A 17,040-nucleotide genomic window follows, 5' to 3' on the forward strand; every position below is an offset into this window, starting at 1 on the left:
TTTACATTTAATAAGATGTAGTGTTGAGAAACTCAATACGGGGGCTTTAGAGCTTAGAATGGGAGCAGAAAATTGCCCTCCTTGGGACCATCTAAACTTATTTTACATTGAAGATACTGTAGTTTGCAATGGTGCAATCAGAATCTAGGCTAAAACTAGCCAAATCTAGGAACTTTCCCCATAGAATCACTTTAAGATCAGAAGTCATTGCTGCCTTGTAGTTACCAAGCCTTGTGAGAATGAGAGTATTGTTCAATTTTGAATAAAATCTAATGAGGGGATACTAACAAAATTTCATTCTTTGGGGCACTCTCTGCATCTTATCGAGCCAAGAGTGTGGTTAGGTTAGTGTTCTATTGCTTGTTCACGTTCCTTTTTATCGGCAAGCCATTGCTATAACTCCCTCTTCTGCCAGACATGCATAATTATTTTCTTTTCTTTATATAGGATTCCTGGCTCTAAGAAAGCTCTTCTGTTTTGTAGCAGTAGGGAAGGGTCTGCATCAAATCTGCTTTGAGAAAGAATTTGAACACCATGTATTCAGTTCTCCTGCACACCTATCTTTGCTTACAATATGGTAGAAAGTAGAACTCAATCTTCTCTACTTTTTGGTGTTCATCTTTTGGAAGTTGTTATGAATAATGCATGTATTTTACACCCAGTTTATATTACATCTTGGTCTCCTTGCTGCAGAATGCACTTTTCCCCTTTTCCTTCCTTTAGCTCATAGCTCCTGAGTTTTGGTCTCTCCTTTGGAGGCAAGAGGGATCTCTGCCAAAAGCCACCAACCCACACTTAGGTAATTATAATAAACAAGTTGGGGTTCTCATTTCACATGCAGAGCTGAATGAAGCAGAGCTGTGGTCAAAGGGATCCCAGTTTCTTCTCCGTTAGCAAGGGCACATTAATGCTCCCTCATGCTCCTGTTAAAACACTTTTCTTTTTTTTTTAGGAAGCAAATCAGGTCACTCTTTAGAATGTGAAAGGCTACAGCTTTCTTCTGAAACCACCATCAACAACATAAACAAATTAGAGGTAGTAAACCACACATTCTGCCCACACGTAAACCACAGTCCTCACCAGAGGGCAGTCTACTTAATGTGAGAATAACAGCCCAGTTTTATAAGCCTCTACTGGGAATAAATTCCAGTTTAACTGGTTGGAACAAGGTTTGGGAGCCAGAGTACAGTCTCTCCTAGGTTACATGTTGGGAGAAACCAAACCAATTCTCAAAGTGTCTTTCTAGGAAATATATTTTATAAGGTTTGGTTACACCAAAGATTGACCAGCTTTGGTTTTCATTATGTAGAAGTGGAGATTGTTAGAGCAGATTGGAGCAGGGGATGAACTTGTTCAAATGTTTATAGTATGGATAGGGAAACAGGGACCCCCCCAAAAAAATGGCAACTCTCAAGCTATGGCTCTCAAGCTTATTCCAGAAGTAAGTAGCAAATTGCCAAATCCAGATCTCCTGCTTTTCCCAAATGCAAATGGCATACTTTATGGCCCTCCATCTTGACCCATATGGGAGTTGTAAAATATTCTCTATACCTTCCTGATGCTGATATGCTTCCTTTTCTGACAATGCTTACTCGTGGACTAATGTGTCCAGCCCTAAACTAATGTATTCCGTCATCAGTAAATTCCTGCCTGTGATAGTCTTTTCTTAAATACCTGTTTAAACAGTAATTTAGATAAGAGTGTCCCATTTGTGTGCAACAGGAAATGCCTGCCTTCTTTTAGATATGCTGGCAAATAATTACTGTAGATATGGCTTGAATACTGAAAGGCTGTACTCTGGCCATTTCAGACTGCCTAAGGAGTAACCACCCAGTCTGCTGCGAAATAAAGTCAGGGCCTTTCTACTTTGCTCTAAATGAATCTGAAGGAAAATCATTTGGGGATAGAAAAAGCTTAAGAGAAAAGCCATCAGGTCAAAGGTTGCCAAAAGTCTCTTTAAAAAATTTGTATTGCTAAAAGAAAGCCGAGGCACATAGTTATAATGTAAAAGAAACAATATCTGATATGTGATAAGTCTGTACTTACTTGGTCATTCCAGTGAGTATTGGTGATCGTGGCTTCCTAACAACAGAACAAGCCAAATATTAACCAGGTCGTGTTTTCTCTTGGAATAGTACTCACATAGCTTTAGCTTTATTTTAGCCATTTGAGCTTCTGTAACTAGATACCAAAGGACTTTTCTGGTACCTGAATTATAAATTTTCTAACAATGTCTTTCCATAACCATTTAAAAAAAAAATCTCAGTTCTGTCTCTGAAAAGGAACTTTGGAAGTGGCCGAATCCAATTCATAATAGCTTAGAGCTACCAGTTTTAACACAGTTGCTAAGTGAAATGTCTGGGAAATTCCTAGGAGAGTGGAGAAACTCTCAGCCAGATTTAAAAGCCACAGGACAAGCAAGAGGTATACCACAATACTATGAGAAAATAAATGTTTGCTCGTTGATTTAGTCCCCTAGTTTTAATTCATGTGGTGGTTTTTTTTTTTTTTTTCCATCTCCTTTGCTACCCTGCTTCCTAACTCTCTTCCACATTTTTTTTTTTTTTTTGGGCGGGGGGCAGTGGGGGGGGGAGGTTCTTTTTGACAGCCTATTGAATAAAATATATTTAGGAACACTGGCTACAAAAGTTCCACAAGGAAGAGATGGAATGGCCTGGAACAGGGAAGTAGCAAATACGATAGGTGCAAGGAAGCTTAAAAGGTCATTTAAAAAATTCCATGTCCAGGCAATGGTGATAGATCATTTCACACACATACACAAAAGGTCTCTAGAGACATGGGTTCTACAAATGCAGTCCAGTGTCAAAGATGCTACTTAAGTCTGTTTTTTTTCTAGAAATCTATGTTCATCAGCAGCATTTCCTTCTATTAGATGCCCCTGTTTTCTAAACCTGTACTCTGTGCTGTTAGTACAGTCCTTCACAGCTTATTAAGTCAGTATTCTGGAAATTCATTTTCCTTACTTTTATTAGTTTCCTTTCTTCCTTTCATTGGGATCTTAGATTTCATTATCTTGGGGCCATTCTCACAGAATCTTTTGCTGGCCAATTCATAGCCTCCTTCTTTGTTCTGTTTGTGCATCTGGCATTACTTGGGCTCCACCCTTTTCCCCAAGCCCAGCACGTGTTTATTGGCCCTGTTGCTGGTGCAAAAGAGCTGGCTCCTGAAGTCCTCTGCTTTCTCACAAACATGCTGCTGTCACCACTTTGGAATTGTCCTAACAAGGGAAGAAGAGCCTGTCCGGTTTTAATTTTCGAAGGAAATTGATGTCTTCCCCCTCCCTTCCCTGCCCCACCGTCAGGAGGCATGGACTCATGGACTCGTGTTCATGTGCTCACGTCCTACCGGGAGGTGCCTGGTGGGGCTTTGAGGTTTGGCAGAGTCTCCTCTCCTCCTAGAGCCGGGCACGCATCCTCTGCTCTCAGCCACGTGTAATCCTTCCTGTCTGCTTGCAAGTTGGGCACAAAGTACTGGCTCTTGGGTCCACCCTCTTCTTTAGTGGCAATTAACCTTTACTACAGAGCTTCCTTTGAAGTTTGCTCGTGTTTTTATTACAAAACTGCAATGAGGAACATAATGGGGGGAAACGTCTAAATTTCTGAGTTACCTAATCTGTTCAATTCCCTCGTTGGTCTCCTTTTGGCAGTTGTTTCATGTAGTTATGATCTCAACCAGTCTGCCTGAGTCTCAAATCATGTTTCTGTCTCAGCTTATTTTTAAGATTAGTGAGCTATTACACCCAGACACACACACATGCACATTGCAAATGTACATGAATGTGAGTAGTTTATGTATTTGTGTGTACAGCTGAGTATAAATAGCTGATTTCTTGTTTAATGTTTAGAGAAATCAGCTTTATTTTAGTCAAACTATATATTTATGCTTTTAATATTAATATTAAACTACTGAGTTGCTGAATATTTTCTATCAATGAGCTAATGTTAAGAGTAGAGAATTATTTATGTTACTATCACTAATGATAATGCTGAATGATAAGTATTATGATATGTACTGACTGCTATTAACGGTAAAACTCAGGATTTTGAATGGCATCTGCCCAGAAGATTTGCAGTTAAAATAGCCAAAGAGGCCAAAAGAAACAAATGGTGAGTTACATAAAACCCACAAAAAGAGAAGGCATTTTAGGCCAGCCTTGCAAATAGGAACCAAAGAATTACGAGTGCAATGGCATTTTTTTTCTAGCCTGCCGTTCACAGGGGCTCAGATAAATGAAATCATTTTTCTCTGCTTTTCATTCAGCAGTAAATCATTGGTAATCCAAGGTTGGTAGAAACTCAGAGAAAATATAAGAGAATCTCTTTCTTTTTCTCAAAAAGGGCAAGGATTTTCTAAGGAAAATCTAAAAAAATCACAAAGGAAAAATTAGACTTACTTCCATAAGAGTTAAATTTTGTATACTACAAAAGCTTCATTAAAAAATCTACATACTAAATGACCTACTAGGAAAAATTAGCAAAGACTATATCAAGGATTAATTTCTTTATCATTAATAAGACACAATAAAAGCCCAATTAAAAATGGACAAAATTAATTTGCAGAAGACATATGAATGGCAAAAAAATTAGTCTCAGTAATTATTGAGATGAGTTAAAGCAATAATACATATATAATCATTCTCATTATACAAATAAAGATTAAAAGTAAGTCATTATAATAAATGTCAGCATGGTTGGTAGGAGTATAAATTCAGAAAGAGTATATGCTTTCTGAAAAGTAATCCATCAATACCCACTACACTTACAGGAATCTAACCTAAGGAAATTGAGAGGAACAATTATAAATATATTTAAGAAGGTTCATTTCAATGATATTTATGGTGTCAGAAAATTATAAACAACATAAACTCTATAGAAATAGCCCATTTGTGTACTCATGTAATGGAATATTATGCAGCAATTAAATGTAGTTTCAGAAAATATTAAAAACATAAGAAAATGTTCACAACGAAATATCAAGTGAAAAAGCCGGAAAGCAAACTATTCACATAGTAGGGACACAATTTTTTGTTTTGAGGGAAGAAAAGACCATTAAAAAAGTATCTTTAAAAAAAAACAAACAAAATCAAGTTGACGAAGAGTTAAAGGGAGGACTGGACTTGAACTCTGGTTTCTAGTCTCAGCTGTCTTTGGATGTGCTACTTAGCATCCCTCCCACTTTCCACTTTTGCAAAATGGAAAGATCATTCTTCTCACCATGTTTTTCTCACTGGATTGTTGTGACGTTCAAAATGAGAAAATATAGATGTATGCATGGAAGTTATTATTACTGGCATTATTTCTGCAATTTCCTCTTTGCAGATTCTGACATGTTTTTGAGGTGGAAGTCTCCTCAAATGGAAACCTATGCTAGTTATTCGAAGACTCATAGAAATAAACATGACCTAATTGAAGTGTGGGCTTCTGCTGGTCTCTAGGGATATTGGAACACTTAAAATTTGAATTAAGCGGTTGATTTCCAAGAGCATTTCCCAAGTCATTTGCCTCAAATGCCACAATAAGCTTGTCTTCAGTCTTTGCTCAGGTAATGACATGTCTAAAGGATGCATGAAGCAAATTATGGTAGCAGGCAGCTCAGCTCCAAGAAGTTACAAGGGTTATTTATCTTTATGGGGCCACTGATGTATATAGTATTTCTTACCTGATACTTATCTATTGTAAATGTGCCCGATCTGTCAGTGTGATATCTGAGCAATGCTTTAATTACCTATAGTTATAGCTGAGGGAAAAGATCTACCATTTTTTCCCCCAATAACTGAGATTTAATGGAGATATGATAATTGAGGTAGTTTGTCATTTAGATGGAATGTTTTAACAGCTTTTTGGATAGTTCTTGAGTAATGCACATGGAGGCATTAGTTTACTTTGGTTTATGCAAATATTCAATGCAGTGTGATAAACTGCATTTGCTGTTGAAAACTTCATAATGCTAGATTACAATGAAATATTGTTGCATGTTTTGATACGAAAAATTCAGCAGTTTTATATTTCCATTTTTTGTCACCATAGCCATTCTTATATTTAATTCAGATGATACTAGATTAATTATGGCTTAAAAACAAATGGCCTGGGTTTGCATATACATCATATGCCTGCAGGTAGATGAATAGGACCCTCCTGGATTTACTTGACCTATATATGGTGTTCTTTTGGTTTAATTAGAAATTTTTTTTTGCCATTGTAGGCAGATTTGCATTCAGACTTTACATTCAAATTCTTCTGTGCAGCAGCCTGGGCACACATGTATTTCGTCTCCACAAGAATTGAAATCTGAATGCACTTGTTTAAATTCTGCATTGGGAGAATTTGCGGGTAACTCAGAGGTCATGGGGTCAGCTATGCTACTAGGGGGGCACAGATGGGTTTTCCCTATCCTTTTTCTTTAGGTTTGAGATCACTTTGATGGAAGTGACTCTATGACTGATTTAACCCTTTGAGGCAATGGGGGAAATTTTACTGACCTTTAATAGTTAATGACTGAAGGCCTTTTTGTTTCCTATTACTTAAATGGACATGTCTATAGGTTATACAATGCCATCCAACTTGCAGCAATTCTCGAGAAAAACAAGATCTTCACAGTGGGTGATAAATCCCTTTAAGAATCTGTAAAGTAACCTTGGTCTTGAGTGTTATAATTCTAGAGAGATGTTTTTATATGTTCTTAGTGGTACCGAGAGCGTCAGCAAACTTTTGACTCCTAGGTTGGAAGGATACAATCAGATGGATTTGATCAAGGGTATTTGGACCCTGAAGTGTATTTCTTTGATAATATTGCTTTGGGGCATTATTGAAATTGTTTCTCATGAGGTTTGGTTTGGAGAAAAGTTTGTAATCTGATGTGTCCCATTCCTGAAATGGTTTAAAGGTATTTTATAGGATCAAAATAGTTTCCTATATTTGTTAGAAAAGTATTTATTTGGCTTAATAGTTCAATAACATTATATATTAGTTCGATTTATCTATTTAACACAAATATTCATTAAGCACCTATATGCAGATCACTTGGAGAATTCTCAAGAAGTCTGAGTTCTGACTTCTCTCCTTCTAGGGCCTACAACCTTGTTGGGAATAAAAGAATCATACATACTAAACACTGAGCAGCCATGCATGGCAGTATGTAATTGCCAGGCAGAGAGGGAAGTGGAGCAAGAATTAAAGGAACTGGGACACTCGTGTTAAAATGTGACAAGCATCGAAGGTCTTGTGGCCGAATTGGGATTTGACTCGGAAAGATAGCTAGAAGTTGGGTGGGCAGAGGAGCAGGGCTGGGGTAGCCAAGCAAGAAGGGACTACAGAGGAAACACAGCTCAGAGGACAGGGGTAAGCATATTCTGGTCTGGGGGCTCCTATTGAATGGTGTTGAGAATCAGATAGAAAGGGAGTATGCTTTCAAAGCAAGAGAGATTTTATTCCAAGACTGAGAGGTTTAGATTTTACCTGAGGACACTGGGAGTTATTGGAGGCTATTAGGGGGAAAAAGGTGTGCCAGGGAGATAAATCCAGCAGTATGGTACAGGCTCAGTGTTGAGGGATAACAGAAAGAAGCTGGAGGTATGGTGATCTGTTTAGAGGACAATTATAAACTTCAGGAATGAGAAAAGGGCCATGTGGATCGAAGGAATGGCATGAAGATAAAAATCTTGCAAGAAAATAGGCAACATCTAACGACTGTATAGATTGGAAAGTAGAGGAGAGAAGATGTCCACCTGTATTTTAAAGCCTTGAATATGGATAATTACGGGAAAGATAATATCTTTAATGGAAATAGGGAAGTGGGCCTGAGAATTGGCTTGAGGTCAGATGATGATGCACAAAATTTTGCATATGCTGAACTTGAAGTGGTAATGAGCTTGTATGTTGAGAGCATGCAAGGGGTGATGTCTCATAGGTCTGCAAAGATTGGGACTTGGAGTTCAGTTCTAAGGTTACTTTAAATCAAGAACCATGCACCTCATTAGAAAGTAACTTTTGCATGTACTGTCTCTTTGCACATCACAAAACTTTAGGAGGCAATACTGGATGGACCATTGTTAGAGGCTATTATAGTTAATTAATTTCTACAATTCACCAGGAAAGGAATTGGAGGTAGAACTTAGGTGTTCTACCCTGTAGCCCAATAAACTATCTTGTAAAACTTTAATATTTTATAGAACTTCAGGGTTGGTAGGACCTTAAAGTCATCTAGCCTAGTCACCAACCTGAATCTAACATTCTTCGAAACCACCTCTGATTCATGGCTGTCCAGGCTATGTTTGAACCCCTGTGATGGGAACTGGAGGCAACCCATTCCACTTTTGGATAGCACTGATTGTTTGAAAGCACTTCCTCAGTTGGAGCTGAAATCTGTCTCCTTGTAATGTTAACCCACTTTTCTTAATTTTCCTCTTGACATTCTATGATTAAATGAATCAGGTATGACTCTCAGTCCATCAACCTAGTTGACCAGAAACATTATGTTTATTTGCTTTAAGACAACTGAAATCTCCTTGAGCTGGTGGGAAATTCAAGTTCAGTCATTATTGGAACCCACCCCCCCCCACCCGCCCATGAAGTTGCACAAGGTCCTGAGGTCTGACATGGTACACCCCCTTGCTTCAGGTGTGGTGGGTGGCTATGCTGCTTTGGGGAGACCTTCAAGCCCCTGTGTCAGCCTCCTAGTGACTACATCCTGCCATCTCTTGCCATGTCCCCAGGGCACTGCTCCATGCAGAGGTCCTCTGATCACTATTTCTTTTTGATGCACCCCAAGGCACATCTCCTGTTCCTTTCACCTCTGGAACACCTACCTAGTTTTTTCAATGATTTTTGCTTTTACAAATGTCCAGAAGGATCATTAGCTTCAAGTTAATTTAAATTTTCTGTTCTTCCTAAGTTACCTAGGCAAAGGAACACCAAGGGCTTAGCTATGTGTTTGAAATGGGAAAGAAAAAATGGAGAAAGAATGCCAATTAATATTCCAATAATCTTGCCACACAAATTTAAGCCTTGTTGCACATAGCAGCCTTTGGAATCTGACGACTCTTCTGCAATTTATTCCATGATGCTATCACATGATACAACTCTCCAATAAATTTTATAGTTCTATCAGCTCCCAATTTGGGATGTTTTTTTTTTGTGTGTGGGGGGTGGTGGTTCACAGGTACAAACATTTACTTCTTAGATCTACATAATTCAGACCAATAATGACTGATTATTCCAGCTAGATAATAGATTGAGCCGACCCATGAGAGTATTGCCAGTTGAGGATTAGCTCATTTGAGTTATAAATTCACCTCAGACAAACCACAGAGGTGATAGTTCCCCACCTCCACCCACCCCCCACTGTGAATAATAGAGATTTTAATGCAGTCACATTTTAACAATGGTCTTCCCTATTTATCCTTCAAAGAGTAACAACATTATAGGGTGACTCCTGAGCTGTGGAATTTTGTCTCCTCTATATTAGCAGGGATTCACGAAGTTCTTATTTATTCACAGGTAATGAGTGTGTATATGGTAGCTACCCTGAAATTCCTCTGGAAGAAATGCCAGATGCAGATGGAATAGCCAGCACTCCCTCCCTCAATGTTCAAGAGCCATGCTCTCCAGCCACGTCCAGTGAAGCATTTACTCCAAAAGAGGGCTCTCCTTACAAAGTCCCTATCTACATCCCTGATGATATCCCCATTCCTGCTGAATTTGAACTTCGAGAGTCAAATATGCCTGGAGCAGGACTAGGAATATGGACCAAAAGGAAGATTGAAGCAGGTGAAAAGTTTGGGCCTTATGTGGGAGAGCAGAGATCACACTTGAAAGATCCCAATTATGGATGGGAGGTAAGAGCATAATTTGAGCTAACACATTTATATTTATTCCCTTATGTAAAGAAGAAAGTAATTGTTTAAATGGCCATAAAATAAGCAAATTTCATTTGTTGCAACCTGTCTTCAATAGATCTTTTGGAATAAACCACCCTTATAGTCTTACTTTTTGTTAGAAACAGAATATTGCTTAAAGATATCATGTGAGAAGAGGAAACCCAACCTGATAAGTGGCCAAAGAACAGTATCAGCTTGAAAAAAATACTAAAGGAAGTAGATACAGTTTTTATAGCTAGCATTTGGAAACATTGGATGTGGCCATCCATACATATCATGTGGAATAAGCAAAAAATGTCATCATGTGACATTTATTGTATTTTTCTCTTAGGGGAGTCGCTTGGAAGATTAGAGGAAAAAATGTTTTCACCATTTTGTGGCTATGAGTTAATATGGGTTTATTTTTGTTATACACGTTCATTTTTCTCTGTGTTCTTCTAATAATATATTTTGCATCTCCTGTGGTAATCTGCTTTGATTCTGCATGCTTCTAGAATTTGAACATTGTACTGAATTCTGTGGCAATTCTTATATTCAAGTTGTTTTAATGAGTAATTCAGACTAAAAAAATACAGCATAAAGAGATTATGAAAATCAGTCTTGGTTCAAGCTACAGTTTTCACAGAACCCATTTGGGATTATCTGAAAAATGAGAAGGTATGGCCTGAGTATAAAATCTAAATTTTATTTCAATAAGGGCAAGTAACTAGGTCATTCTTCTGAGTCTATCGTTTTTGTCCAGATCCTGTAGATATATATCTTTCCCTTTTATTTTTGTAATTTGAAACTTTTGTGGTTAAAGCATAACTTCATAATTTCTGGAAAATCTGGTCTATGGGAAATAGGCATGAAACACTTGCAGACAATTTCTACATGATAAGAAAGTGTTTCTTTGGAGATGTGACCAACCTTTGGTTTCATAGTATTTCAGTTAGACAAAAATCAGATAAACTAGATTTATTTTGGTATGTTTCCTTAATATTTATGATCATTAATAGAATATCTGGTTAGCTTTTAAATAGAAATAAATATGCAGTGCCTTCAGAACCTAATTTCAACCTTTTGTCTCCTTTCTTTATTTGTGTCCCCTTGTGAAATCTGCTCAAATGCTGTCATGTAAACAACCTTTGTTAAAATTCTGAAATACCACAAGTTAAGATCTGGATTTGACATGATTACGAGTCATGATCTTTCCTTAGTTTTGTTCTTAGCCACAGGCTGACTAAAGTTGTGGTTTAGCTACACTGGCTTTAGACATGTGAATTGATGAGAGATTTTGTAAAAAAAAATCACTGTAGCATTAACTGATATGTGAGTTGAATGAGTTTTAAACCAAATGCGTACTACTTTACGTCATTATTGTTCACCTTTAAATAATGGCTATAAACATTGTAATAATAAGTAACTCATTAAACTTTTATTACAAAATCTTTAGAGTTGAACAACAGGTGCAGTACTTCTTGAGATTATCCAGACGGCTTGGAATAAACCAAACCTTAATAACAAAATCAGTTTGCAATTACACGGTTAGTAAATGCAGATCTGTACCTTTTTTAACAGGATACCTCTGGATTTGAGGATGAACCTGGGGAAAATTCTGCCTTTAGAGGAAATTTAAAAATAATAATTATTTTTTTTCTTTTTGGATTGAAATGCCTTCATCATATACACAGGCATATACTTACCTTGAGAAATGTAAAATGGTTCTTTTCATTATGTCAATACTGAGTAGTTTTATTGCTTGGAATTCAAGTACCTCTATAAATAGTTCCTGACTCTGGATAAAGATCTCTAACTCCTCTCTCTCCTCCTTTAAGAATTCAGTTAATGGTCAATTCAGTAGTTTTCTTCATCATTTTAATGGTCACCCTTGTTTTTGAGAGTGTGGATTATCTGATCTGGATGTATTATGAATGGAACAAGAGCAAGTGGTTTTTCATGATTTCAGCAAACTTGTCGCTCACGGAGGAGCATTACTTTCTTGACTCTTAGTTTTTTGTTTTTTAATCTTAACCTAGTTAATAGAAAATCCAGCTCTCATCAACAAGGCACTTTAGTAAAGTCATCTCACCATGCTCCTGAGTGCTCATTTTTAATGGTCCTCGTGTTATACTTGCCCTCAACTGTAGCTGATCCCCTCCTGTTTGGTTAGATAAATAATTGTGATTAACTAGTGTAATTTCTCTTTGCTACTCTTTCATTTTTTAAAATGATGAATTAAGGGGAAAAAAACTTTCAGTCCAAGAAAAATAAGCATTGGGCAGAAGAAATCCAGATCCAGCAAACAATTATTGAGTACCTACTATGCATCAGATTCTGTACTAAATGTTTCCCCTACAGAAAATCAGGCTATACAAAAATGAACAAACCATTGGCATCTCCAAGACTACTCTTGTTCTTTTCTCCCAGCAAAGCCCACTCTTTGTGCATTTCCTGTTTTAATAAATTGCATGACCATCTACCCAGTTGTCCAAGCCAAAAAATGTGAACATGATCTTTGACTCTACTCTCTACCACACCAACTGTGTCCAATTTACAGTTGCCATATTCTATCAAGTCCCCAGTCCTTAGCACACACCTTTATCCCTACATGGGAAATTCCTTTTCCTTCCCCCTCTTAGCAAGTTTCTATTCATTCTCCAAGTTCACTTCTTCCAAGACACCAGACAGACTTTTCTAGTGACAGTTTAGTACCGCCTACTTTTTGTCCCATCGTCACATCAGCTGCATCCATTTACCAAAAAAATCTTAAAATGTTGTTCAGCATTCAAATTATTTGTCTAGCTTCCATAAAAGAGCAAGATGTCCTTGAGAGCTTGCACAAGCTACATCCCTCTTGTGCAGTGTCTTGATTGTGTTTCCTAAATGTTTATGCCTCTGGTGCTATTGAGTGTTCAGAGAATTACCTGGAACAAGCAGATGCTCAATGAATAATTGTTCAGTGAAAGAATGAATGATGCATAAATGGTGAATGAATGAATATAGTATTATGTCTCCTTGAAAGAGGAGGCAAGGAGCAGGAGCTGAACTAAGTTCATGAAAAAAAATGGAACCTTAAATATGGATACACAAAATCAAGACTTCTGCCACTAGCTGTGTGATTCTAGGGAAACTACTCAACTTCGATCAGTCCCTGTTTTTTTATTTGACCAATTGGGTCAGTAATACCTATCATATATAATTGGTTGGTATACAATTAAAATTAAGTAAAGCTTAAATTTTCTTGATGGGCATAGAGTGTTTATAAATAAAAATAATAATAAAGATAGAAAAATATTAGCAGGAAAAAAATTAAGTAAAGCAATATAATAGAATCCTCAAAAGAAAGATTTTAAAAGAGAAAGATCAATGATAACATTATGATTATGCATCCTCTTTCTAAATCTTGTTTAAATATTTTTAAAAATATTGAATATATTTCTAAAATAAGACATTTTTAGAAAATCACTTAAATTTGCATTTTAGAGAAATAGGATGTTTTGAAAAGTATGAGTTGTATATCCAAATACACTGTCTGGTAAAATAAGCCATAGATAACAAAAGACATCATTTGTATGATTTTATCCCAAACCAGAATTAATTTATTAAATATAAACTTTTAAAGTAATATTAGAGTTTGGCAGTGATTGTCATCTCTCAATGCCTGTGACTTGACACGAATAAAAAGTTCTTCCAAGACTTGAGAAGTATTTGATTATCTCTAGGACCTGAAAGTACTTAGTGGCGGAACTCTTTTTCTTAGAGTCAGAACTTTAGAGTTACTGATTGAGTGAATAATAGAAATAAAACTTCGGTTGGTTTAGAATGGGGTTTTCTTTGTGGCAGAGCAGTGAGGAGCCTGCATCTGGAGCGAGACTTCTTGCCAGTTGAGTGATTTGGGAAATTTTCCTTAATTTCCTGTCCCTTAGTTTATTTATATGTAAAATGGGGATAATAATTGTACCTACCCAATAAAGTTTGCTGTGAGGATAAAGTATAACATTATTAATAGCTTAGCACAGAGCAAGTGCTATAAATGTTACTAACAACAATGGCAATAACAAAAGTTTGGGTAAAATACATATCTAGCACAGGGTCATTAGATGGGGCAAAGGCCAATTATTATATTTTATTTATTGATTTTTATAAATTATCAGTCTTTCCCTCACTTCTGTTTCATAGAAGTTCAATTATTGCTGGGATGGTCCAATTATGTGACTCGGCATTTATTTGAAAAGGCTGCACCGACTGTTGTCTAATTAAGTTAAAGAGCAATTGGGGTGGCATGATTTTTTAATAGTCTGAGAGATCCTTGGAAAAATAGTATGAAGCTTTGTTTCCTTGAAATATTGTTCTTTTGCACATTTTATTTGCCTACCTTTATTAACATTTCTCATCATAAAACTCTGCAAGGTGATTTGAGTCCATTGATGATACAGCAGAATTGTTCTAAATTAGTTTAGTCAGTTAGAATGCCAGGTGTGAAGTTAGCTTTTCTTTTTCTCCCCCCATATTCATACACATATTCAGACATAGGAAAATAATGACATGAGCAGACAGTAAATTTTTCTTCTGTTCTGTTAAATAGATGGGAAGGAAATGTAGAATTGAAGAAAGAGATTTTACTGGAGTCAGCAATTCATTAAATAATTTTGATGCAGTGCTTTGACAATACATTATGTTCTAGCAATGTAATCCTGAAATGTGATATTACAAGGCCTGTGTGTCTCCCTATATCATGTTAGAAGAAATAGTTCCCACATTTGTAATTTTGATTTTGGGTTCTGCAGTTGAGTTTTACCTGTTGAAACATACAATCTCTGTATTAACCAAAACATGAATATCCATTGAAAATATAACAACATTGTACTTTCAAGATATCTAACAACTGTGGTCAGAGTCAGGAGGCTGGCAATCAAACAATATATATTTTTGGTAACAAGGAAAAAAATAGGGCTAGAGATATGCAACAGTATCTTAGAATGGCTGTATTTCTCCCTATTTTCCTCTAGGTCTGATTGGGCCATAAATGAATTTTACCTGGTTTGGCATTGATTTCAGAGAAAAACTCTTAGTTCATTAATGGGAAAGCAAGTAGGCTTCACAAGCTGCAATGCCAACATATTCTTAGAGCTAGATAAATAAGAATGAGAAACTTTGTCTTAATAATTTCTAAACGAATGGATTCCAACAGTGGGGGAAGACCACCAGTTATCCAAAGAATGTCTTAAATGGGCTGTTAAGAAAGAGAAATGTAATATAATAACAAATGTATGTTGCCATAAATCTACATTGCAAAGTATTTATTGAGTCTTTGCAATATTTTTAAAAAGAAGGTAAATATGGCTTGGATATTCAATTTTATTTTGTGAGTAATGAAGAATTGAGAAAATGCCAAGAGAAAAAGTGAGATTTACTTAATGGAACCCTGAATTTGATTGTCTCCTGGGGTCCAAGGAGATGTTTTAGATTCTCTCAGAATATAATGAATTCAAGAAAGAGGATGCAATCTATTTGATTCATCATGTGCCCTGAGCATACATAGTAGAAATTAAATCTCTATTTATTGAGAGAAAAGAAAAGAGGATTTGTGCTTTTAAAGCACCAGTTTTGACCTGAGCTCAGACTCAGAAGGGATACTCTTTCTTGTGAAGGGCTCAGAAACCCCCACTCCCCACCCACGTATGCTCTGTAGGTACCTTGGGATTTGTTCTTCTTATACTTTCTTCCATGAAAGGTCTTGATGGAGTCTAGAAAGTCTAGTCACCTTATTGCTCTTTTAATGATCTCCAAAGTATAGTCAGTGAATTGGGCAAGCCTTGTATCTTTTTTTGTTTTTTAAAGTTCTCCAACTATTGGGAGTCTTGTTTTACCCTTGCCTGCCGTAGAGAGCAACTAGAATTTGCATGTGAGTCATTCACGTTTCAAAGGAATATTGGATGATTTTCTTCAAGTTAAGAACTCTCAGACAAATTTCTAGTCTTTCTCACAAAACGGACTAAAAGGGGTCTCTGTTATTTTCTCACTCCTGTGTTTGCATGATTATTGCTTCCCTCTTTAGTCTCTAAATCAATAGTAAAACTCATGAGTTCAAGAGAAATGTTCAGGAAAGATCTTTTAATAGTTTTGTCAATTGGTTTTAGGATTTGTTCAATCCAGGAGCACAGATTCTTTATCACGCCTCATTCTAGAATACTTAGTTGAGATCCAAGGCATCAGAATATTCTGTTCTCTAAGCTTTTCCCTTGAGGATTTAGGAAGCAGTGGGGAGTAATAGGAAGAAATTGATTCAGAAATATCTTAGAAGAGTAAAAGAGTTGGTGTAGCATCTTTGCTTCCTGGATGGAGGTAAAAATGTGGAGAGAATTTGTTCCAATAATGATAGTAAGGAGTATGGAGAAATGGGGAAATTGAGGGGAATTGTCCACTATTTTATTTGAGAGATAAATAAAAATTATTATTAATATAGCATCTTAGGTTCTCAATATTTATTTACATCATTAGAATCATACAATAATCTTGATGAAGTGCTTCTCTTTACACATAATTCTGCCCAAATTAGTGATTTTTTAAAAAATGAATTAGTACTTCAGCTATAGGCAAATCCAATAAATAAATAATGTTTGCCCTGTAAACTCTTTTGCTCTTTCATGATGTAGCTGAAGCGAAAGTTCAGTCAAATGGTGTATGCTTTTAAAGAATATTTTTTTGTATGATAGTTAGGATTACCAAGGCAAAAAAAAAATCACAAATAATAAGAATATGTCAGATATCATTCCAGCGAAGAATAATATAATGAAACTTTTTGCAGGCATGTAAAATAGCTACCTTTTAGTTGGCCATTTCTTTTGAGTCAACATAAGACATTTGAGAGTTTCTTCGTTGTAAAGGGGTTTCCTCATAGTGATTCTAGGCAGACTGATGGAAGTTGAAGCAAATATGACACGCCCTAGTGTGAACTGGATTCACACGTTTGAAGGAAAAGACCTCCAAGGTCTCTTCTCAGAAGAAACACTTGTGCCCAGGACATGGGAAAAGAAAGGCAGGTTCAGGAACAATTTAACTTTTATTTTATTATTATCAGTCATGCCACCATCTACCAATATCCAACACTTCCAGATCCTGACTCTATCACACTATTAAGCATTTATTCCATCAGCTTTCAA

At 36.4% G+C, this 17,040-nt stretch overlaps 1 protein-coding gene across 7 annotated transcripts in view; it reads left to right on the plus strand.

Annotated features, from left to right (window-relative positions):
* The window catches only part of MECOM (MDS1 and EVI1 complex locus), a 556,962-nt gene that overhangs the window by 268,035 nt on the left and 271,887 nt on the right, over positions 1–17,040 (plus strand). For all 7 annotated transcript variants that reach the window (XM_037841185.1, XM_037841190.1, XM_037841158.1 and 4 more), the window contains exon 2: positions 9,516–9,853. In XM_037841185.1, the coding sequence (XP_037697113.1) occupies positions 9,516–9,853 (338 nt within the window). The remainder of the gene's footprint in view (positions 1–9,515; positions 9,854–17,040) is intronic.

This window comes from Choloepus didactylus, chromosome 1 (genome assembly GCF_015220235.1).
Source record: "Choloepus didactylus isolate mChoDid1 chromosome 1, mChoDid1.pri, whole genome shotgun sequence".
NCBI lineage: Eukaryota > Metazoa > Chordata > Mammalia > Pilosa > Megalonychidae > Choloepus > Choloepus didactylus.